Source organism: Eubalaena glacialis, chromosome 12 (genome assembly GCF_028564815.1).
Source record: "Eubalaena glacialis isolate mEubGla1 chromosome 12, mEubGla1.1.hap2.+ XY, whole genome shotgun sequence".
Lineage (NCBI taxonomy): Eukaryota > Metazoa > Chordata > Mammalia > Artiodactyla > Balaenidae > Eubalaena > Eubalaena glacialis.
In genome coordinates this window covers 70,182,556-70,209,011 of record NC_083727.1, presented here as the reverse complement: position 1 = coordinate 70,209,011, position 26,456 = coordinate 70,182,556, and the positions used below count along the sequence as shown (strand labels likewise).

Sequence of the window (26,456 nt, the reverse complement as noted above, 5' to 3'; positions counted from 1 at the left end):
GCATGGGCTTTCTCTAGTTGCGGCGAGTGGGGGCTACTCTTTGTTGCAGTGTGCGCTCTTCTCATTGCGGTAGCTTCTCTTGTTGCGGAGCACAGGCTCTAGGTCATGTGGGCTTCAGTAGTTGCAGGACACAGACTCAGTAGTTGTGGCTCACAGGCTCTAGAGCACAGGCTCAGTAGTTGTGGTGCATGGGCTTAGCTGCTCCACGGCATGTGGGATCTTCCGGGACCAGGGCTCGAACCCGTGTCCCCTGCATTGGCAGGCAGATTCTTAACCACTGCGCCACCAGGGAAGTCCCTGGTCAGCATTTCTTGACGGCTCTCAAAAGAACTTCTAAGGAAGCTACCACTACTTGATTGGTCAGTTCCTTAGTCAATAGTTGAAAAGTGCTTAATCATTCATTCCTTCCATGTGTTCAGCTAATTGACACTACCCATGACTTGAATGCATCCACTGCCTATTGACATAAACTCAATTAGTGAAATAATGAGCAGAGTTAGAGCCACTTAAACCAGTATCTCTCTTTCTTTTTTTTCCCCTTAAGTTTTGGTAGAGCATGCACAGTTCAATTTGGCAAATAAAAATGCATGTGTGCATGTGAAATAAAAAATTGTATTATCCACTGTGTATTTCTAAGGCACACCTAAAAAACAGGATTTTGTTTGCCTTTTTCCTATTTGGTTAAACTCATATTTTCTTTTTTTCTCCCCATAAACTGAATTAACTATTATTCAAAGTTAGTTTCTCCTGAAAGTCATCTATAGACTACTGCCAGGTAGAAGTTTGGTACCAAAGTGATAGTTCTTCACAATGATAAGTTCTTCTAGCTCTGAAAAATGTATTATCCAGTCTCAGAGATTTGGCAGTTCCTACTACATTTAATTCCACATTTTAGCCTCCTACCTTTGATGATGATTTATATGAAGACATTATAAGCCATTATTAGTGATCCAAACCTAAGCTAACATTTTAATCATCTCTGGTGCTGCCAGTGCTAGTAATTCAATTGCAATGCATGAACAGATACATCTTATGCAAGGCTAAGTTTGTACATGTGGAAACAATGATAAATTCATCATTCTCTGCTTGAGGAGTAAGTTTTGGACATAGATCATTGGCTCCATGTGAATCTCAGTAACTTTAACATGGAAAAAACAAGTTTTATAATGGTCCTAAAAAGGGTTGAATTTTCTTGATAGGATCTGAAAACTTCAGACATGCAAATGAACATTGTTTCAGGCCTGAAAATAATGGAGCCAGGTGTAGAAGAAATTAGGCTTTGAGCAGATAAGAATTATTATTAAAAAATTATAACACAGGTACATTCAATACTCCCTTTTTCAGACTATGGGTGTTCACTGCTGTAGGATGTATCTTTACTGTGACACTGAGCAGGCTACTATAAGCAATCTGCTTGTTCCTTTAAAGAAAGTCACACTAATATCCAGATCCTCAAAGCTACAAGGAAGGGAGGGTTTCCATGTGAGAAACAGTAGCTGGACCTCAAAGCCCTAACTCTTTCCCTCCGCTGTCAATTGAGAAGGACTTGGGAATATATTTAATAAGTGAGCTAGTGGGCATCCTTAAACAGATAAAATCTCCTAGTTAATTAATTGTAATAAAGCATGAAAATTCATGGTCATTGAAATTTTAAATTATTAACTATGCCTTGCCTCGAAATATAAACTATATTTCTTTCAGCTAAGCTGGCTGTAAAGGCAAACTCCATCTACCGTAGCACATTTTCCCATAGTAAAATTGCCTATCAAATGGCCTAAAGTTTGGAAGGCATGTTGGCAAGTTCCATTTCTCCTTCCATAAACACTGAGACAGCAACTGGAAGAAGGAGTCACTTATTTAAAAATGGTACATTAGATTCACTGGTTTGCTAAGTTGACACGAAATGTTATCAAGAGCCCAACAAGTTGTAGACACTTTTTAAAAAGCTCAAAACAAATTTTTCTTGTCCTTGTGACAGATTTTGGTTTAACAAGTTTGTCTTGAAGTAACAGTGAAAAAAAGGTAAAAGAAAAAAGTTCAAAGATCTAGAGACAAGCATGAAACACTAACTCTCCTTCAGAAGAATTATAGGGCTGATGGGTAAATGTCTGTAAACTATATAACCTTGGGAAGAAACTATATTATTAGAAATTTTGGTTTTACAGTTACTTTCAATTCAAGACCATAGCATATACTAAGTCTGACCAATCCAACACTGGTGTGTATTTCTTTTTTTAAATTAATAGACCAAACCATGCATTATGATAAATTTTAAAGTTCAATTGAGATAAAACTCAACAAATGGTCTCATATCCAGGATGACTTGTCCTCCATGGGCTCACTCAAGGGAGACCCAATTCCTCTATGAGGTTTCCCCAACTCCTTCAGGTCATCCAGATTTTACCATCTCTGATGTTTCTTATGCTTATTGTATCAATCACTTTTTAAAAAAAATTTTGTTTTATTAAGAGAACTGTCTTATGGTTTCTCTTATATAAATTTTACGCTTCCAACAGATTATAGGCTACCAGAGAGTGAAACCAGCAGTACCTTTCTTGTATTCAATATGGAGTTCATTAATTCATTTAACAATAGTTATCTCGCACCTACTGCATGCCTGGCACTGCGCTAGGAACCGGAGATGTGAGAAAAACAGATGCTATAAGCCCCAATGGAAATTAGAGTTTAAAGAGCAATAGGCATTAATCAAATTGGGAATTCCCTGGCGGTCCAGTGGTTAGAGTTCTGCACTTCCACTGCAGGGGGCACAGGTTCGATCCTTGGTCAGGGAATTAAGATCCTGCTTGCTGCAGGATCTTAAAAAAAAAAAAAAAAAAAAAAAAAAAAAAAAAAAAAAGAATAAAATAAATAAAAAATTAATTAAAAAAATAAAGTTATAGAAAAAAGATGTAAAATAGCAACCACAATAAGTTTTGCAAAGAAGACATATACAGTGTTATGAGCATATATGAATGAAGGGGTCAGAAAGGCACTGCTAGGGAACATCAAGATCTGTAGGATAAGCAGATTTAACTTGGGGTGGCACTCCAGGCAGAGGGATCAGAATGTGCAAAGATTCTGAGGCAAGAGGAGGCACAATAAGTTTTAAGAACTGGAGGGAAACCACTGTAGCTGAAGCAGAGGGAATGAGTGAAGGTGCAACAGCTGCAACATAACCCATTCTTACCTTTGTTAATAGTTCTCTGTTTATTTTGAAATTTACAGTCCCTGGACCAGTGCTGATTTCACTCACCACCGTGTCACATTTTAGCTGAAAAGATAACAAATCAAGTGAAACAGGCATGTTATGAAATAGGCTTAATGAGCTTTGTAGTTCTAACACTATCGGATTGGCTCCCAAGGGCAGCAGGTGGGTCCTCTCTCACAGTCATCGTGTCTGGACCTCGGCCTTAGCCTGTCTCCCCAGTTCCGTCATTCTATTTGCATTTACACATTTTCTTCTTTTCCGGGCTAGAATGCTACTCTCTATTCGAAATCTCTCTCTTCCTCTTTCCCATTCTCTCACTTCAAATTCTCTTTCTAACATGGAAAAAAGGGAGCATCACTTTACCCCCACCCTATGTACCTTGACATGTAATGAATTCTTTTTATTTCATCCGCCTTGCATGAGAGTGACAGAACATGACATTCTGTCAAGGCATCCGCTAGAACAACTCACACCCACATATAAAATGTAAATAATTTAAATGCTCGGTCTTCAATGGATACGCTTTACATTTTTAACCAACTAGATGTTCAAAGCACCCGAGATACCCATGAATCTTGAAGAAATACCTGCTGTCACCGAGGAGCCACTAGCCTTTATTTTTGAGAACTCACAGGAGAAGGAGGAAATAAATCTTGTAATTAGGATAATTTTATTCCTGGTATACTTCCTGATAAAAATCTGGGGTAATTTCTGTGGTCAAATAAACATTTACTTAGCTACCAAAGCTCCTTTATCATATTCATTCTTTAAACATTTTTTTCTATGAAAGTGACTTTCATTGTTTGGACTCTTCAGTGTGCCCATGCCCTCCTCAGTGTCACATGTAATAACCTTATTTTAAAAAAAAACTTCCCCCCAAACCTGCTTTTCTGAAGGTATTACACTAACAATTTAGACGTGGTCATTCACCACAATCCTTTCAATTCCTCTTTTAGATACGGAACCCATCAGAGAAATTAGAAATGGAAGAGGTTTGTTAAATCATCTAACCACTTCTTCTCCGCAATCATGATTCTATTTACATCTAATCATTTCTTCTCATATTTTAACGTTCATCTTCCCAGAAACTTATTTTAAAAATTGCAACCCACTGCTCTAATATATCAAGCTGTTCTACTAAATTCAGAAGTCCATCCAGCTTCAATCTGTAAATTTAATTAACACTTCAGTCTTCCTGTAAGTAGTTAATCAAAAAATTGAATAATGTCAGCTCAAGAGGAATGTGTTATACCTAATTTCAAAAACCATCCTAACCTTACAGTATGCAGCTAAAATAAATTTAAATTATACTTTTCAAGGTGCCTTGAACAAAAACGCTATTAAATTCATTATTATGGCTGAGATAGCCTGCAGAGATAGCTTGTAGAGTAGTTTTTTCTTTGAAATACTACATTTATTATAATGTCAAAAAGAGATAATAGTGCTAAAGTACCTTCTCTGCCAGTCTCATGGCTTGAAGTTGAATATCTGGTCTTGAATGGCCATTGTTGTGTTCCAATAGAGAATCCACAGAAAGCTGAAAGTCAGCTACTTCTCTAAAGACAGACATTGAAACAGGAAAAGGCTGTTACCTTAAAAACATTACTAGTGTAACAAACAAACAAATGAAAAAGACTAATTACTCTGTGTTCTCTACATTGACACAATTTTATCAGAAGGAATTACACTTTCAAAATATAAAGCAATCAGAAATATCATCACCTTGTATTGATTTAGAACTTTATCTTGCATCACCTTACAAAACTCTTCCTCTTCCATTACCTAGTTGTAGCTTTATGATATCTCTGTGGGAGAGGCAGAGCAACCACCTTATTTGATAGATGTGAAAAATGATGTCCGGCAAGTTCAGTGTCTCCCCTAAAAATCCTCCTGCAACTAATAAGCAGACTCAGTAAAAAGCTCAAGTCTCTTGACTGCTTCTATCAGTACAAATCTTCTTCCACTATTCCACATGCTTCCTTCATTCAAGTCCCTTCATTGACCTTCAAATGACCAAAGCACAATTTTCAAAAAATGCTGTAATCTGAGTTTCAACATGAGAGGAAGAATATTCTTCTTAACACTGAGTAGTTCCTTAAGGAGACAGACAGTGCTGTTCTTTTCATTGGGCTGGTGATGAAACAATGCAAAAACAAAGAAACCAAGAAAGAAACACAAAGCAACCGATTAGTGAAAACAATCATTTGCTTCAGAAGAGCAGTTATCTCTAGGAAAGGATGGTAGGGAGTGGAATCAAAGAAGTGTATACAGCTGGCTTCAATGGTATCTATAATGTTTGATTTCTGAAAACAAAAATTTGGAAAAAAATTAAGACCTGACATTTGAAAGTGAGCATGAGTGTTCATCACATTATTCGCTATAAATTTTCTGTAGCTTGAAATCTTCTAGGTGTAAAAATAATTTTAATTAATATACAAACATCCACATAATTACCAACACTGAACATCCTCTGATGTTTAATAATGAACTAGAGAATGAGACTTTACGGGCAGGATAAGTGGGTTGAACCATTATCTGTCTAGCCCATCTGTAATGCAAAGTAGAAGAGCACAAATCACTTCCTTCTTACCACTCTTGAAATTCAGGCACATGTCTAAAAAATTCTGTGTGGCTTCTGATCACATTAAAGAATCTAGTCAATAATGACCATTAAGAATTTTCCTGAGCCTTGAGAAGTGACCAGGGCAGCAGAGTAGGAAGACCCTGAGCTTCCTTCCTTCCACATGCACACCAAAATTGCAGCAATTTACAGAGCAACTATCCATGAAATCCACCTGAAGAGTAGGAGAAACTATCTCCTACTGCTAAGGAAGGAACCACAATGAGACTAGTAAGAGGGGCAGAGATGTGGTAGAGTCAAGACCCACAAACGGGAGGATAATTACAATTACAGAGGTTTTCTCCAAGGAGCAAAGCCCCACACTGGGCTCCCCAGCCTGGGGGTCTACACTGGGAAGATGAGCCTGCAGCATTTTGGTTTTGAAAGCCGGTGGGGCTTACTTTCAGGAGAGCCAGAGGACTGTGGGAAATATAAACGCCACTCTTAAAGGGTGCACACAAAATTTCACAAGCTCTAAGACCAGGGCAAAAGCATAACTTGAAAGGAGCATGGGTCAGACCCACTTGAGGATCTTGGAGAGCCTGCCAAAGAGCAGGAGGCAAATGGAGCTCACCTTGGGGACAGAGACACTGACAGCAGCCAATTTAGGGAGCTCATCCCATGAGGACACTGGTGCTGGTATGCGCCATTTTGAAACCCTCCCTCTAGCTTATTAGTGCTGGGACCCAGCTTCATGCACCAGCCAGTCCTCACCACCCCTGGGATACCCCAGGCAGGGACCTGGCCCCACCCAGCAGTGGGCTGACACTAGCCCAGGGATCCCCAAGCTGCCAGAGGTGGTCATAGGACCCTCTTTACCCACTGGGGTGGACACCAGCCCTGGGACTCCCTAGGCCCTGCAGCAAGAGACACAGCTTCGCCCACTAGTGGGCCAGCATTAGACTCTGGATCCACTGGGACACATCCCCACCCAACAGAACGCTGACATCACCTCCAGGATAGCTTGGGCACCTCCACCAGCCATGTCAGGATATGACCACACTCACCAGTGGGCCATCACCAGCCCTGTCAAGAATCGACCCTGCCCACCAGGAGGCCACCACCAGCCCCGGGACCACCCAACACCATGGCCCTATCCATCAGCAAGCTAACGCTAGCTCTGGGACTCTGAGCCCTGCAGCCAGCCACCCCAGGACTTAGCTCCCCACCAGAGGGCCAGCACTAGCCCCAGGACCCCCTGCAGCTCTGTAGCCAGTCGCCTTCTGAACCAGCCCTGCCCACCTGTTGGCCTGCACCAGGCCCTGGACTCCCCTGGCAACACAGCCAGCCACACCAGGACCCAGCCCTCCTGACCAGCCTGTCAGCACCAATAATTGGACACATCAGGCCAAGCAGCTAGCTGGGCAGGGACACAGCCCCACCAGCTGAAGGTCAGATGTTTCAGGATCTCCAGAGCTGCCAGCTGCCCTGGGACTTGGCCCTGCCCACCAGTGAGCAGGCACTAGCCCTGGAACCTACTGGGCTTTGGCCCAGCCCCAGTGGGCTGACACCGACACTGGGACCACTAGGGCCTCGCAGTTACAGACGCCAGGACCTGGCTCTGCCCACCAATGGGCCAGCACTAGCCCTAGGACCCATTGGGGCTCTGTAGCCAGTTGCCTAGCGACCGGGTCCCAGCCATCTATTGGTTGGTACCAGGACCAGGACTCCCCTGGCCATGAACTCCACTGCACCAGGATCTGGCCCCACCTACCAGTGACTGGCAGCCTTCACACTAGGCAGGGCCTGGCAACCCACTGTCCTACCCACAAAAGAGCCAGGCCTACTTGCATGCCCACAGTAGTCAGCCTGCCACAATAGAAAGACCCAAAAAGCCCACACAGGGGACACCTCTAAAGCATATGACTCTAGTGACCAGAGGGGAGCGTGCTGATAGGACCCATATGAAGTTTTCTACATAAGGTCACTTGTCTAGAATAGGAAATGTAACCAACCTACCAAATACATAGAAATAAAAACATAATTAGACAAAATGAGGTCTCAGAGAAATACATTCCAAATGAAGGAACAAGATAAAACCCCAGAAGAAGAACTGAGTTAAGTGGCGATAAGCAATCTACCCAATAAAGAGTTTAAGGTAATGATCACAAAGATGCTTGGGAGAATGGATGAACAGAGGGAGAAGTTTTAAACAAATAGAAGATATAAAGTAGAATCAAACAGAGCTAAAGCATACAACAACTGAAATAAAAATACACTACAAGAAATTAATAGTAGATTAGATGATACAGAGGACGGATCAGTGAATTGGAAGAGCAGTGGAAATTACTACTCTGTGGGATGAAAAGAAGGGAGTGGATGATATATTTACGGCGACAAAAGGGAAAAAAAAATCCTACAACCAAGAATACTGTATCTAACAAGGCTTTCATTCAGATTTGAAGGAGAGATCAAAAGTTTTACAGACAAGCAAAAGCTAAGAGTTCAGCACCATGAAACCAGCTTTAAAAGAAATGTTAATGGATGGAAGAATATTGTTAAAATGACCATACTACCCAAGGCAATCTACAGATTCAATGCAATCCTTATCAAAATATCAATGGCATTTTCCATAGAAAAAGAATAATTCTAAAACTTGTATGGAAACACAAAAGACCCAGAATAGCCAAAATAATCTTAAGAACAACAAAGCTGAAGTATAACACTCCCTGATTTCAAACTATGCTACAAATCTACAGTAATCAAAACAGTACAGTACTGGCACAAAAACAGGCATATAGGGACTCCCCTGGTGGCACAATGGTTAAGAGTCTGCCTGCCAATGCAGGGGACACAGGTTCAAGTCCTGGTCGGGGAAGATCCCACATGCCGCGGAGCAACTAAGCCTGTGCACCACAACTACTGAGCCTGTGCTCTAGAGCCTGCGAGCCACAACTACTGAAGCCCATGTGCCTAGAGCCCATGCTCCGCAACAAGAGAAGCCACCGCAATGAGAAGCCTGCGCACCACAACGAAGAGTAGCCCCCACTCGCCGCAACCAGAGAAAGCACGTGCAGCAACGAAGACCCAATGCAGCCAAAAATAAATAAAAAACAAACCAAAAAAACAGACATATAGATCAATGGAACAGAATAGAGAGCCCAGAAATAAACCAACATTTATATGGGCAACTCATCTACAACAAAGGAGGAAAGAATATACAATCGAGAAAAGACAGCCTCTTCAATAAACGGTGCTGGGAAACTGGACATTTACATGCAAAAGAATCAAACTGTATTACTCTCTCACACCATGCACAAAAAAGAAATTCAAAATGGATTAAGGACTTAAACGTAAGACCTGAAACAATAAAACCTGTAGAGGAAAACATAGGCAGTACATTCTTTGACACTGGTCTTAATAATATTTTTTTTGCATATGTCTCCTCAGGCAAGGAAGGCAAAGCAAAAATAAACCAATGGGACCTAATCAATCTAAAAAGCTATTGCACAGCAAAGGAAACTATCACCAAAATGCAAATCACCTACTGAATGGGAGAAGATATTTGCAAACAATATATCCAACAAGGGGTCAATATCCAAAATATACAAAGAACTCATACAACTCAACATCAAATAAACAAACAACCCAATTAAAAAATGGGCAGGTTTCCAGGATTGACATTTTTCCAAAGAAGACATACAGATGGCCAACAGGCACATGAAAAGTTGCTCAACATCACTAACCCTCAGGCAAATGCAGATCAAAATCACAATGAGGTATCATTCCTACCTGTCAGAATTGCTATTATCAAAAAGACAACAAATAATAAGTTTTGGCAAGGATGTGGAGAAAATGGAACCCTCATGCACTGTTGCTGGGAATGTAAATTGGTGCTGCTACTATGTAAAATAGTATGCAGATTCCTCAAAAAATTAAAACTAAGCTACCATACAGTCTATGAATTCCAAGTCTGGGTATTTATCCAAAGAAAATGAAAACACTAATTTGAAAAGATATGTATACCCCTATGTTCACTGCAGCATTATTTACTATAGCCAAGATACGGAAGGAACCTCAGTGCCCATCAATAGATGAGCGAATAAAGAAGATGTGGTATGTGTGTGTGCACACACACACATCACACACTGGAATATTATTCAGCCATAAAAAGAATGCAATCTTGCCATTTGCAGCAACATGGATGGACCTAGATGGTATTCTACTAAGTGAAATAAGTCAGACAGAGAAGGACAAATACTATATGATTTCACTTAATTGCAGACTCTAAAAAACAAAATAGATGAACAAACATAACCAAACAGAAACAGAATCATAGATACAGAGAACAAACAGGTGGTTGCCAAAGGGGAAGGGTGTAGGGGGAAGAGAGAAATAGGCGAGGAAGATTAAAAGGTACAAACTTTCAGTTACAAAATAAATCAGTCACAGGTATGAAATGTACAGTGTGGGGAATATAGTCAATAATTATGCAATGCCGTTGCATGGTGACCAATGACAACTAGACTTAACATGATCATTTTGAAATGTACAGAAATCACTGTTGTAGAATATGAACAGTGTTGTAGGTCAATTATACTTCAAAAACAAACAAACAAGCAAACAAACTAACAGACTCCTAGAAAAAGATCAGATTTGCGGCTACCACAGGTGGGGGTTAGGGGAAGGGGGAATTAGATGAAGGTAGTCAAAAGGTACAAACTTCCAGTTATAAGATAAATAAGTACTAGGGATATAATGTACAACATGACAAAGATAATTAACACTTGTATGTTAAGAGAGTAAATCCTGAGAGTTTTTATCACAAGGAAAAAATTTTTTTTCTCTACTTCTTTAATGTTGTCTATAGGGGATGATAGATGTTCACTAAACTTACTGCGGTCATCATTTCATGACAATATGTACGCCAAATCACTATGCTGTACACCTTAAACTCATACAGTGCTGTATGTCAATCATATCTCAATAAAACTGGGGGCGGGGGGGAGGATTCTCCTGCGCCTTAATCCATTATCCAGCAGCCTAGTGTGGATTACACTTATCAACCCAAACTCATCTACCGACATTTGAGGTGTAACCGAAGACCCAAATTCAACTATTAATCAGTGTCTGTGTGCTCTTGGGCATGTTGCTTAATTTCTTTTGTAGCACAGTAAAATGGTGATGATAATGGCACCTACTTAAGTTCTGGTAAAATAATCCTAGTTCTGATGTTAAATAAAAATGGTAATACAGTACGAAGCCATGGGGAATTATTCTGTCTGTAGTTCTTCACTTACTGGATTGGTTGGCAAACCATTCTGTTTCTTTTCTAAGACTATTCTCTAATGATTACATAACAATTCAATTTTCTAAAGATTAACTTTAATTGTGGAAACTCATATAAGGTTTGAATATATTTATTCTTACCAAAGAACTCCGATAATTTAGTCAAGTATTTGTGCCAATAACGTGGGAAACTGAAGAAATTAGTCTAACAAAATGGGAATAACACAAAGATTTTAAAAAATAAAAACCATATAAAGTTAAAATAAGAGCTATAACAGCAATATTAATTGAAAATAAAGATTTGAATGTACCAAAGATTAAATAATGATTTGACATATAGCTAAGATGCTTTCTTTTTTTTTAAAATTGAAGTATAGTTGATTTACAATGTTGTGTTAATTTTTGCTGTACAGCAAATTGATTTTGTTACACATACACACATATATACATACATTCTTTCTTATATTCTTTTCCACTATGGTTTATCTCAGGATACTGAATATACTTCCCTGTGTGGGATACTTTATAAAAGGTTTAATATGACCATAAACCTACAGGATGGCTCTCAAACATCCAGGAAAACCCAAACAGGTCACATGATTTTCTATAGATGGTTTAAAAAGTTAACAGTACGAAGTATCCAAAATTTTATTTGAGACATAAATAATAAACTAATTCAATTAAAAAATTCTCAATAAAATCAAATATTTTCAAGTAGTTCAGTGGTATAAGGACAAATTTTAAAAATCATCCTTTTAGGCCAATAATAATGATTAACACCAATTTATTAAACTAAGAATATTTAAAACACAAATTCTGAATTCTGTGCTGGGTTATTTGCTAGTATGAAAGGACCCATAGAGAAGTAAATGCTTCAGGGAGGTGAGGGTAATCAACCAGACTTGATCCCAGTGTTCCCTTTTGGGAGATTTTAATTATACACCCACAAGAAACTTTTGCTTTGTCTATTTAGTGAAGTAATTTTTTTAAAATTGAAGTACTGTATAGTTGATTTACAATATTGTGTTAGTTGCAGGTGTGCAGCAAAGTGATTCAGTTACACACACACACACACACGTGTGTGTGTATATATGTTCTTTTTCAGATTCTTTTCCACTATAGGTTATTACAAGATATTGAATATAGTTCCCTGTGCTATACAGTAAGTCCTTGTTGTTATCTATTTTATATATAGTAGTGTGTATCTGTTGATCCCAAACTCCTAATTTATCCCTCCCTCCCCCGCTTCCCCTTTGGTAATCATAAGCTTGTTTTCTGTGTCTGTGAGTGTTTGTTTTGTAAATAAGTTCATTTGTATCATTTTTTTTAGATTCCACATATAAATGATATCATTTGATATTTGCCTTTCTCTGACTTACTTCACTTACTATGGTAATCTCTAGGTCCATCCATGTTGCTGCAAATGGCAATATTTCATTCTTTTTTATGGCCGAGTAATATTCTATTACGCACGTGTGCGCACACGCACACACACACACACCATCTTCTTTATCCATTCCTCTGCTGATGGACACTTAGGTTGCCTCCATGTCTTGGCAATTGCAAACAGTGCTGCTATGAACATTGGGGGGCATGTATCTTTTCGAATTAGAGTTTTTGTCTTTTCCGGATATATGCCCAGGAGTGGAATTGAGTTTTTTTTTTTTTTAAACAAATCTCCATACTGTTTTCCATAGTGGCTTTACCAATTTACATTCCCACCAACAGTGTAGGAGGGTTCCCTTTTCTCCACATCCTGGAGAGGCAATTCTTGAATGTGAACTATGAAAAGTCAGAACTGAAACAATCTAAATGTCCATCAACAGGGGAGCGTTAAGAGTAAGCCATTGTTAAAAAGTGGTATTTTCAAAGAAATGATGCCAAGAGAAAGGGTTCAAAATCATACATACAGTTGTTTTATAGCTATGACTTTTTTAAGGCTGAAAGACATATTCAAAGAGAAAAGATAAAAGATATACCAAATTGCTAACATCAGTTGTCTTACTGTATGTAGTAAGAGTATTGGGGAGTTTTTCTTCTTATTCTTCTGTATTTTCCTGAATTTCCTTAAGGTTATGTTTTGCTTTCATGACAGAAAAACTAATTTAAAAAAATCCCTTTAAAATGACATAACATCTAGACTATGAAAAGCAGCTGTCAAAATAGTCCACTGTGAAGAAGGAGAGTGGGTAGGGGTATAGACAACACAAAACTGGCCATGTGCTAATGATCGTGAGTGATGGGCACATAGCAGCTCACTAAACTATTCCCTCTACTTTCATATTGTTTATAATTTAAAAAATAAGTCTAAAAAGCAATAGCTACTTCCCCACTACTTCTGAGAAGTTGCTGTGGTTTCAGACTGAAATCCATAGATCTGAGTAGTACTGGCTGGTAACAAAGTTACTAATTCTGTCTACTACAAGCAGTATTAAACAGGAATTTCACCACAGTTGAAAATACAGCTGGGACTTCCCTGGCAGTCCAGTGGCTAAGACTCTGCACCTCCACTGCAGGGGGTGTGGGTTCAATTCCCGGTCAGGAAACTAAGATTCTGCATGTCGTGGACAAAAAAAAAAAAAAAAAATTCAGCTGACCCTTAAACAACCGGGGGGAGTTAGGGGCACTGACCATCCGAGCAGTTGAAAATCCCAGTGTAATTTTACAGTCAGCCTTCCAAATCCACGGTTCTGTATCCACGGTTCAACCAACCATGGATCATGTAGTACCATAGTTCAGGCTAGCTGAAAAAATCCATGTATAACTGGACCCATGCAGTTTAAACCCATGTTGTTCAAGGGACAACTGTATAACTGAATTAGGAGACCTGAGCAAATGGATTCATATCACATTAAATAAACCAAATTAACAAAAATAAAATTTCTTAATTCTCCTGGCATGTTATAGCATTTTAGAATCAAGTTAGAAATACAGAACAGTAAGGCTTTTGACTTCCCTGGTGGTGCAGTTGGTTAAGAATCCACCTGCCAATGCAGGGGACACGGGTTTGATCCCTGGTCCAGGAAGATCCCATGTGCCGTGGAGCAACTAAGCCCTTGCACCACAACTACCGAGCCTGGGCTCTAGAGCCCGCGAGCCACAACTACTGAAGCTCACATGCCTAGAGCCCGTGCTCTGCAACAAGAGAAGCCACCGCAATGAGAAGCCCGTGCACTGCAACGAAGAGTAGCTCCCGCTCACTGCAAGTAGAGAAGCCTGCATGCAGCAATGAAGACCCAACACAGCCAAAAAAAACAAACCAAAAAACAAGAACAGTTAGGCTTTGTTTTAGTACTCTAAAGAATAACTGGGTTTATGAAGGGAAAGCTAGGGATTTCCTTTGTTGTAAACAAATTTAATATGCAGAATTTTAGACTGGTAGCCTAGAAAAATTGAGGTCCTCCCCAATATTTATTTTCTATAAACCAAAGTCCTGGTATTTCAGATTGTTAAAGTGGAGCTACCCAACGGAACTGCAAGCAGGTAAAGAAAATCTTATTCAAAAGAGGGGCCAAGACAACAGGCGCATGGAAAGATGCTCAGCATCACTAATTATTAGGAAAATGCAAATCAAACCAATAATGAGATATCCCCTCACATCAGAATAGGTACCGTCAAAAAGGTGAGAAATAATTTTTGGCAAGGATGTGGAGAAAAGGGAACCCTCATATACTGTTGGTGGGAATGTAAATTGGTGCAGCCACTATGGAGATTCCGCAAAAAGTTAATAGAACCACCATATGATCCAGCTATCCTACTTCTGGGTATTTATCAAAAGAATATGAAAGCACTAATTTGAAAAGATATAAGCACCCCTATGTTTACTGCAGCATTATTTACAATAGCCAATGCATGGAAACAACCTAAGTGTCCATAAATGAATAGATAAAGATGTGGTACATATATACAATGGAATACTACTTAGCCATAAAAAAGAAATAATGCCATTTGCAGCAACACGGACGGACCTAGAGATTATCATACTAAGTGAAAGTAAGTCAGACAGAGAAAGACAGCTATTGTATGATAGTGCTTATATGTGGAATCTAAAAAAAAGGGTACAAATGAACTTATCTACAAAACAGAAATGGAGTTACAAATGTAGAGAACAAACTTATGGTTACCAGGGGGTAAGGTGGGGGAGGGATAAGATTGGGATTGACATATACACACTACTATATATAAAATAGGTAACTAATAAGGACCTACTGTATAGCACAGGGAACTCTACTCAATACTCTGTAATGGCCTATATGGGAAAAGAATCTAAAAAAAGAGGGGATATATGTTTATGCATAACAGATTCACTTTGCTGTACATCTGAAACTAACACAACACTGTAAATCAACTGTACTCCAATAAAAAATTTTAAAAAAGGAGATGTGGTATATATATAAACAATGGAATACTACTCAGCCATAGAAAAAGATGAGATCTTGCCATCTGGGACAATGTGGCTGGACCTCGAGGGTATTACGCTAAATGAAATAAGTCAGACAAAGAAAGACAAATACCATATGATTTCACTCATATGTGGAGTATAAGAAATAAAAACAAAGTAAGTGAACAAACCAAACATGCAGCTACAGAGACAGAGTGGTGGTTACCAGAGGGGAAGGGGTGGTGGGGCAGGGGGGTGGGTGAAATGTGTGAAGGGGATCAACCGTATGATGACACATGGAAACTGAAGTTTTGGTGGTGAGCACGCTATACTGTTTAGAGAATGCTGTGCGCATGAAATTTATATAATGTTATAAGCCAATGTTACTTCAATTAAGAAAAAAAAAGACAAACAAAAAGAAGGGCCAATACAGTTCAGCTTATTAAAGGTCTTTGAAACATAAAATAAAAACTGAGGCATTCCTATTATTATGCAAAATGTCCTTTACAGATTTTATGAAATAGGTAACTGGTTTGCAACATTACATCAATTTACATATAATTATATGGCCCATCTTTTGGTCAGTGGTTGCCTCTATTCTTGGAACTCAGTATAGATGAAGCTGTAGCAGGCCATTTTAAGATGCTCTCTTTTACAAGGCCATACGTAGCCTTTCTCTTTCTTTTTCACTTATCTCTTTGTCCTATTCTGGGAAAAAGAACATTCATTCTACTCAATCTTAAAATCCTGACAAAGTTAAGGGGACAAAATACAAGGACATAATGGTATAATGATAATGGTATCATTATATCATAATGGTACAATGATAATTTAAGCTTAGGGCTTAAATGCCTACTATGTAGCTAATTTCTTGTCATTATTAATTAACTGAGAGGGTATTTTATCCAAGTATTAAAGTTTTCTAGCCAACTCGTAAACAGGTACCAATGAGAATGACCAAACTCACAAAAGAGATATCTCTCTGAATCCAAGAAGCAACTATAGGTTGTATGTAGTCCTAACCAGTAATTCTCTATTACTGGGGGGCCTCGAATGGAAACAAGCAAAAAACCAAAACCTGCAAAAAAAATCTAGCAGGTAAATATGGTACAATAGTATTCAAGTATTAGATAGGTGGAAAATCTCTAAGAGCCCTTCAAAAACTGATTTTCTAACTACAATCTAACCACAATCTTAGTTCTTTTATTTGCTGTTACAGAATTAAATTTGAACCTCATTCCAAATTTTTCTTAAAGACTGCCATAATTATAGTTATAAGAATAAACATCAAGACAGCATGAGAATACTAATATAATCTGCCATATCAGTATGTAAAATACAGATTTTAATTTTATTATTTAAATCCATGGGAATAATAGGTTAAATCATATATTAAGGTTAATTTCAAGGACTATTCCGTAAATTGAAGAGTAACTTTTTTTGTATATTGAGAAAGCCAGTAACATTCTAGATCATTACAAATATATTATACTTAACTCTTTTCTGGAAATTGGAACTGCAGATATTGACTTGATCAAGTATTCTGGAGGAAGATCCAACACTCTTGAAAGCTAAAAATCAAAAAGAACAAACAGCACAAGATTGTTAATATATTTGTTCCAGATTCAGTAGAATGCTACTCAACAATTGAAAAACAATATTGAGACACAACACAAATGAGCTACAAATGCACTATGCAATGCGACAAAAGCCAGGCTCAAAAGGCTACATAATGTATGATTCAGTTTATTTGACATTCCGGAAAACCGAAAACTGTAAGGATAAAGATTAGATCAGTGGTTGCCAGGGGTTGAGGATGAGAAAAGGGTTTGACCATAAATTGCCAAATAGAACTGTTTACCAAAAAGGATGAATTTTATAAATTTTAAAATAGATTTTAAAAACTTTTTATTTATTTATTTATTTATTTTTACAAAAAGAGAAGGGATGAACTGCTGGGACCAAAGATAATTTGGTTTTTAATTCATTCATAAAATCTTTTTGTGTTAGGCACTGTTTTAGGAGTTGGGGATACAGCAGTGAATAAAAGAAACAAAAATCTCATGCTATTTAAATAAACAAGCAAACAAATACATAATGGGGGGAAAATCTGACCCCCAGGCTCTATCAAAAGTTTACTCACTTGTTTGTTTGTTTATTTATTTATTTATGGCTGTGTTGGGTCTTCGTTGCTGCGCGCAGGCTTTCTCTAGTTGCAGTGAGCAGGGGCTACTCCTTGTTGCAGTGCACGGGCTTCTCATTGAGGTGACTTTGTTGCGGAGCATGGGCTCTAGGCGTGCGGGCTTCAGTAGTTGTGGCATGTGGGCTCAGTAGTTGTGACTCTCAGGCTTAGCTGCTCCGCGGCATGTGGGATCTTCCTGGACCAGGGCTCGAACCCGTGTCCCCTGCATTGGCAGGCGGATTCTTAACCACTGCGCCACCAGGGAAGTCCCTACTCACTTGTATTTTTGAAAAGCTCACTGAATGACTGTAATGCACAGTCATAGTTGTGAACTATTGCCTTCATCAGGAACTCAAATTATGCCTAATTTTTCTTTGAAACAATCCTATGACTTTCATACTATTATAGCCTTCATTTCATGAATGATGAAACTGAAGTACAGAGAATTTATGTAACTTGCTTAGGTGGAAAAGCTGGGATGTAAACACAAGCTATCTATAACCAGAACCTACCTTCAACCCCTATGTCATATCAATACCCTTTCAACAAGAAATGCATGAAAACGAAACAGTGAAAATAGTAGTACAGCCATAATGAATTTAAAACTGTCTTCATCTTTCTTGCCCACTTCCTCAATCCTTATGCAGCCTCTGCAATGGACAAGTCATGGCTGGTGAGAGAGAAGGGAAACGGAGTAATGGGGTAAATAGGAAAAGTAAAGAATGTAAGAAGCAATCTTAATCTTCCTCAGAGGGGTAAGTGTTCAGAAGGAAAGGAATAAAACTAAAGTCACTATCTCCATTATTAGTAATAATATTTACCCTATTATCAAAAGAAATCGTTTGTTGAATTTCATTAACGTAAAAAAAAGGTCAAAACTTGCAGACCAGGAGCTGTCATTTACCTTTAAGATACTCTCTATATTTCTGCTGATCAAGTATGTGTTGATTTTTAAATTTAAATCTCAGAGTACAGTCTTTATTTTTAAATTCTAGCCTTTAGGAACTGAATTACTGTATCCTTTACAAAAAAGGCTTTTTTTCCTTAAGATACTTTCCCAGAAGTGGATAAATACTTCCAAAGCACTTACAGAATAAAGGCTGTAGCTGTTCATGTTTATATTACAAAATGTTCCTGCCAAAACAGATACATCAGTAATAAAGATTCTATTATAATTTCTCTTAAAAAAAATTCAAATTCCAGTTCCACTTTTACTGTCTATGAGCCCTTGGGAAAGTCATTTTACATCAACAAGCTTAAGTTTTCACATCTGAAAAATGGGGATAATAAATCTATTAATAATAAACTAGGGCTCTTGTGAGGACTAACAAAATTGTGTCACATAATAAGCACGTAATAAATGTTATTTCCTTCTTCCTTTAAACGGTTTTACTTTGGGAGACTTCCCTGGCGGTCCTGTGGTTAAGACTCTGCATTTCCATTGCAGGGGGCATGGGTCAGGGAAATAAGATCCTGCATTTTGGACATAATGTCTTTCAAACTTACCCATAACCTTCTCCTATAAGACCTTCTGCCTATCTTAGATATAACTAAACTCTGCTGGAAAAAAAAAAAAAGAATGTTGTTCACCATCCAGTTATACATGGATTAAGTCATTAGCCACTGCAGTTTCTGACCGATAATGAACCCTGAGAGGAGTTCAGGACAAAAAAACAGGATGAGGCACACTGTACTGTGGAAAAACAGGCCCCTTAGATAGTTCTATGTACATCTCAGGAAGAATTTTAATAAAACCAGATTCTTGCATCTTCCCATATCTAGAAAAGCACCAAAATCATTAACAGAGATATCTGTCCCTTGTGACTAGCTGTCATCTTTTACTGAGATGTAGGCTTGACTGCACATACTCCCCAGCCAACAATCATGATTAAACTGGCTCCTCCCCCTACCTCTTCGGAGTTTACTCAGAGCTACTGAGTGGCTGTCTCCCAGGATATAGTCATCAGTAAGGTCCCTCAATAAAGCTGAAACTGACAACTCACACCTCTTACACTGTGCATTTTTCATTCAACATAGGCCAATTTTTAAATCTTTATCTCACAAATAAGTTGTGAACTTTGGAATGTAAACATATTACCTAGGACCAACACAAAAAATTCTCTGATACAAACTAAAAACTACTTAAAGTTTATTTCTTCTACCATACCTCATTTGCTCCAAAAGAGCTCTGAGGGGGCTTAAACCATAAAAATAAAATGGAGGTATAAAATTGTGCCAGCAAACTCAAGCTAATCAGGCTTCTTGGCAACCAAGGTGCAAAGGGAATCTACACAGCACTTTTTACCTCGTAAGAGATCCAGCAAGTCAGTAGGAACAAAGTTTTCCTAAAAGTAAATTCTAAGACCAAGTTATATACACATGAAGATGCGTAGACCAAAATAGAAAATACCTTCAATAGTAATTTTACAAAGGCACAGAAACATTCTTATATAATGTAAATTTAAAAAAACAAGAAGAAAGGGACTGGGGGAAAAAGGAGGAATGGGGAGTAACTGTTTAATAAGGACAGTTTCAGTTTTGCAAGATGAAAAGAGTTCTGGAGATGGTTGGTGGTGATGGTTGCATAACAATGTGAATGTACTTAATGCCACTGAACTGTACATTTTAAAATGGTTAAGATGGTAAACTTTATATTAGAGAAATGCAAATCAAAGATAAAATGAGGTATCATCTCACACTGGTCAGAATGGCTATCATTAAAAACTCTACAAATAACAAATCCTGGAGAGGATGTGAAGAAAAGGGAAACTTCCTACACTGTTGGTGGGAATGTAAGTTGGTACAGCCACTATGAAGAACAGTGTAGAGGTTCCTCAGAAAACTAAAAATAGAACTACCATATGATCCAGCAATCCCCCTCCTGGGCATATATCCGGAAAAGATGAAAACCCTAATTTGAAAAGATCCATGCATCCCAATGTTCACTGCAGCACTAATCACATAGCCAAGACATGGAAGCAACCTAAAAGTCCATCGACAGATCAAGGGATAAAGAAGATGTTACATATATTCAAGGGGATACTATTCAGGCATAAAAAAGAACGAAATAATGCCATTTGCAGCAACATGGATGCAACTAGAGATTATCATACTAAGTGAGTAAGTCAGAAATAGAAAGACAAATACCATATGATATCACTTATATGTGGAATCTAAAAACATGACACAAATGAACCTATCTACGAAACAGAAACAGACTCACGGACATAGAGAATAGAGTTGTGGTTGCCAAGGGGGAGAGGTTTGGGGAGGGATGGAGTGGGAGGCTGGGTTTAGCAGATGTAAGCTATTATATATGGAATGGATAAACAACAAGGTCCTACTGTATAGCACAGGGAACTATATTCAGTATCCTGTGATAAACCATAATGGAAAAGAATACAGAAAAAGTATATATATGTATAAATGAATCACTTTGCTGTATAGCAGAAATTAACAACATCATAAATCAACTATACTTCAATAAGACAACAAACCATAAAAAAGATGTTAAATTTTATGTTATGTGTATTTTCTCACAATTAAAAACAAAACCCAGAAAGACTTTGGGATTAAGTAGTAGAAAGAAGTCTTCTTTACATAATCTCCCATTTCCTACCCATTATCAAAGTAAAATGAAAAGGAAGGAAGAAAGGAGAGGAGAAAGAAAGGAAGGTAGGTCATAGGCTGGTTGGTTCTCCAGCAAAAAATACACATGATAGGCATAGCCCAAAGTTATAAACTTCAAAAGTGGTAACCAAGCAAAGATACATCAGATTCTGAGAAGAAATGGGGCAGCCCTGTTTGGCAAGGCTCCTAAACTGAATTAACAATTCTCATTAATTCCCAAATCTGGAGAGAAAACACTGAATGAATTCCATTATTTTTTTCATCTATGCCTGAGAGATGCTACAGAACTGCGGGAAAGAATGAGTAAAAGAGAGAAGTGATTTCCAGCACAAGTGAAGCTTCTAGGGCAGAATCTGAGGGTCTCCCCAGTGGAAACACAATACATTCCCCAATTACAGGGAGTAAATCCTGATATTGTGCTGCACGGGCAGGAAGAATCAGAGGAGGAACTTTTATAGGAAGATGGAAAAATATCAGAACTAGCTAGCAAAAATATGCCAAGTCAGAATTCAGGAGTAACGTGTACAGGTCACCACGACCTCCTGGAGAGACAAAAGAGGAGTGGAAAGCTGCAGAGTTTATATTTTTGTAATCACAAAAGGGAGGTGAGCCAAGAACAATTCTGAAATGGAGAGTGAAGAAGTCACCCACACAATGCGGAAGCAAATATAAAGTCTGGGCAGAGCTGTCAAGCACTGGTAAATGAAAAATAGGCATGAAAAACAAACAAACAAACAAACTGAAAAAGAGAAAGAGATATGGAGAGGGAGGGGCAGGGACTGAAAGAAAAAGACAGTATGAAAGGAATGTGGCATACAGGACATCAAAGAACTCTAAAAGAAAAATATAACAATACATTCTTCATAAGGGCTTCCAGATTTGTGAATAAGCAAGAACTGAAAGACGGAAAAACAACAGAGTGAGATAAAAAAGGAGTCTAAAGATTAAATAAATTGATGAACAAACATTTATTATAGAACTATTAATTAAGAAACACAAAGAGTGTACTCAGAATTGAAAATAAAAGTATAACAAATAAGGGCTAAGATAATCAGATAATACAGATTTTAAAAAACATAAAGACATCAAAGATAAATAAAACTGGGTACAAGATAATCCAACTTTAGGATAACTGGTGTCCCTAAAATACAAAAAGCAGCAGCAAAGAAGCAAGCAGACAGGAAGACAGGTACTTTGGTTCTCCAGCAGCATTAAGGACAGAGAGACAAAGCACAAAGCCACACTCTTCAAAAAGTGATAGCCAAGAAAAGATACAAAAGATTCTCAAGCAGAATGGAGCACCCTTATTTAGCAGGGCTCCTACCTTAGTCTTATTTCCCAGGAGCCATAAAGATGAATGAATAAAACCCAAGAAAAATAAAAGTATTCATAGATATATATCTTGGATCCCCAAAAGCAGGGCCTGGGAAAAGGACTGTGCGCAGGTAGGTAGTTTATCTGGGAAGTGATTGCTAAGGGCAGAAGTGATATACTGGGGAGAGTGAGAGAGGAGAAAAAGTAAATACAAGATTGTGCTATCAAGTTCACTGCTATAGGCAATAGGGGCTTAATTTCTATCTTACTTTTCAAGAGGCATACACAATGTATATCAAAAGTGTCTATCCAAAAATAGGGAGCAGGAGCTTCTATCCCCCAGTGACTGAGGGGTGTCCTTGAGGATGTTCACTCCACCACACTTGAGCCAAGTATGGGTTGGTAGCAGGCTTTTTGACAGCATGAAGTGCTGTTAACAGTAAGTGGATGGAAGCACATGTGAAACTGTTCACTAAAGTGGCAGCTAGAACCAGGTGTGACCAAGGTGATAGGAGACTGGGCATAATAGCCAATAAAAGGGAAATCGTCCCTGAAATTAAGAACGAAATCTAAATTGTATATTACTGCAATGGCACACCACTCAGCAGTAAAATGAAAGAACTGGACCTCTGTGCACCATTATGGATAAATCTTTTTTAAAATTTGAAGGAAACAAACAAACAAAACCCCAAGGTGCAGAAGGATAATTACAGTTTGATTACCACTTATATAAAATTTAGTAACTTGCAAAAGAATACTATTTAGGGATACATTCCTAGGTAGTAAGTCACATGCACAGGCATGATAAACAAAACCTCATATGTGAGGAAAGAGAGCTTGCATCCAGGGATGGGTACCCAGGAGATTTTAATAGTGTTTGTAATAGTTTATTGCTCAAGCAGGGTGAAGGGTACATGGATACTAACAGTATCCTTCTCCATGATTAAATATTTCCTAAAAAAAAAAAAAAAAAAGAAAGAAACAAATGGAATCTATAGATCAAAATAAATGACTATGTCAGGAAAACATAATACAGAAAATTCAACACTGAGACACATCCTGGTCAAGTCACTAAATTTCAAAAATAAAGCACCCAATCAAGAAAACTCCAGAGATGAAATAAATGTACTTTACTTTGTAGCCATGTTACCTAATCACAAAGATCATGATCTGGTTAAAGTAAATAATTTAGCAATGATATTGTATAGGGCAAAATTCATCTACTGGAGAAGCTGCAAACTGATTTGTTTAATTTCACTTGCTCAGTTCTTAATTTGAGTTAGTTGCCACCATATGAAAATTGGAAAAAAATTAAAATAACATTAGATTGTTATATGACATTTGCATCTGTAGTATCAGACTTTGGAAAATCAAAAATCAGAACTAAACAATCTGGTGTTATTGCTTTATTTCTAAAAGGAAGATTTTTAATATTATTTCTAAATTTATTATTTTCATATTATTTCTAAGCATGCTAATTTTCTAGTTATTAACCCTCCTTTTGATATGTCTAGGACTATTTTATCTGAGGAGTCATAATTTCTTAAAAAAACAAAAGTAAAGTTAAAAAAAATAAACCCCTTCTTGAAAAATCTACTCATAAAGAAATCCAGACAATTAAGCCATGTATCAGGAAAAGGATTGGTGGTAAGCAATGTATCCAATTCAAAATAAAGTGAATAAGAGACAAGTCATGCAAATACCACTAATAAACAGACTAAGTGTTACAAACTTTGAGAAAGTTACTGAAACAAATTAGGAAAGGTAGAGGAAAGTTATACCAACTATAAGAGTGCTAATGTTCTCTTCTTTCATGGCAAGGATTGATACTGCCTAAATCTGAAACATCAAGATTTTTAAAAATTTATAATTAACATACAATATTATATCAGTTTCAGGTGTACAACACAGTGATGCATGAAATGATCACCAAAATAAGTGCAGTTACCATCTGTCACCATACAAAGTTGCAGTATTATTGACTATATTCCTTAAGTGTATGTTACATCCTGTAACTTAACATATTTTACAGCTGTAAGTTTGTACCTCTTAATTCCCTTTACCTATTTTGTCCAACCCCCTACCCGCTCCCCTCTGGTAAAAACCAGTCTGTTCTCTGTATCTATGAGTCTCTGAAACATCAAGATTTAAAAAAATAAGCTCCGAATTGTGATGTTCTTCATAATCTCTTAACTGTAGAGGACTCGTTTAGGAAATTGATCAATAATTCTTTGAATTGCACTTTGGATTCTTTTTTTTTGTTATATTCAAGCTAAACTGTGTTTAATACTTTTTACTTAAAACTGCATTTAGGTTATGAGTACGTGGGGAATCACAATAGTATTATACTTTTAGCAGTTGCACATTTTCCATTGTAAAACTTAAAAAAATAAAAGTTTGTTACAATACAGTCCAATTTTTATAAAACGCATATCTGTTCTGTCTTCCCATCTTCGTTCTTTTTTCTGCCTGTATATCTGCAAAAAAATGCATCTAAAATAGAGGTCAATCAATGTTAGTGATGATAACTTTATTTTTTAAATTCTTTGCACCTTTTTGTATTGTAATTCTTTACAATAAGCAGGTATTATTTTTGCAAAAATGAGAAAGATTTTTTTCTTTACCAAAGCACAACTTTATAAAAGTATCTACTGTTAAGGAATTCCTACTGAAAATTAAGCAGTATGGTTCAGATATATAGCTTTCTGTTTATTTAACTTCATGTAGGGGCTATTGGGCTGCACCCTGCAGGCCTGCAAGCCTTGTTGGATGCCCAGCCTGGAGACCGAAGAAAGAGCCCAGAGACAGCTATAGAGACACTACTGATTTATCGGATAGAGGATCTTACACGTCTGAAGCAAAAGGTCCTGGAGCAACACCCCACTGTGTATGGCTGACGGCAGACAGGACATGGCAGCCATCTTCGCTACTTGGGAGAGAAGGAGGCTACCATTTATAGGGGGAATTGACGTCAGGTTGGCTCAACAGTTACCAGAAAAACCAGCAGCTGAGGCAGGGGGCAAGCAAGTAGGCGGTTACTGATTAAGCCCTATAATTAAGAGGATTGGGTAGTTATGTGAGTGAAGCAGGGACTGGTCAGCAGGGAATATAGACAGCAAGGGCACAGCCATCTTGAATGGCCTGATCATACAGGTGCTAAAGCTTTCACCTAGGGTAATGGATAATAATTAGGTCCCCAACACCAGAAAGCCTCTGGGGTGGTGGTGGTGTGGAGAGGGGCTTCAAAATACCCCATCCTCAGAACTCTAACAGATAATATAATGACTAATGAATACTGCATGCATACAATACAAACACAATTCTAAATACCCTATTTATATTAATTCATTGAACCTTAATGACAAGCCTATAAGGTAGCTAAATAATTTTCCACATTTTACAGATGAAGTACAGTGAACTTACACACCTATCAGAGAAGCTGGATTTAAACCCACGTGTCTTCTGTTCTTAATCACTATACCAGTGGTTCTCACATTTTGCTGCACATGGGAATGACTCAGGGATCTTTAGAAAACACCGATGTCTGGCTTCCACATGCAAATATTCTGTCTAATTAATACAGGGTATGACCTGGGCAACAGATGTTAAAAAGTTCTGGGGGTTGATTCTAATGTGAGGTAGAGCGTGGGGACCATTGAACTACACCTTTCTGCTTCCTGGTTGTCCTTGGCTAGTGGTTATCAAGCCCGGATGAACACCAAAATCCCCTGATAAGGTTGAGAACTTCAAGGCCCTCACCCCACCCCAGCCCAAGGGGCCTGGGCTTAGGTATTTTTTTCAATGCTTCTCAGGTGATTCCAGTCTCAAGTAGACAAAGCTTGAGAAGCACTGCAGAGGGAGACACCAGCTGCCTTCCACTTTAACGATCAGT

General features: G+C 38.0%; 1 protein-coding gene across 6 annotated transcripts in view; it reads right to left on the bottom strand.

The window, feature by feature from the left end:
- Window positions 1-26,456, bottom strand: part of RARS2 (arginyl-tRNA synthetase 2, mitochondrial) — a 78,959-nt gene that overhangs the window by 40,653 nt on the left and 11,850 nt on the right. For 2 of the 6 annotated variants that reach the window (XM_061207388.1, XM_061207389.1), the window contains exons 2-5: window positions 16,936-17,009; window positions 4,991-5,104; window positions 4,662-4,764; window positions 3,188-3,271 (exon numbers count right to left, since the gene is read on the bottom strand). In XM_061207388.1, coding sequence (XP_061063371.1) covers window positions 3,188-3,271; window positions 4,662-4,764; window positions 4,991-5,104; window positions 16,936-17,009 — 375 coding nt within the window. Of the gene's footprint in view, window positions 1-3,187; window positions 3,272-4,661; window positions 4,765-4,930; window positions 5,105-16,935; window positions 17,010-26,456 lie in introns of those variants that run through there. The other 4 variants (XM_061207390.1, XM_061207391.1, XM_061207392.1 and 1 more) reach the window with 3 other exon arrangements.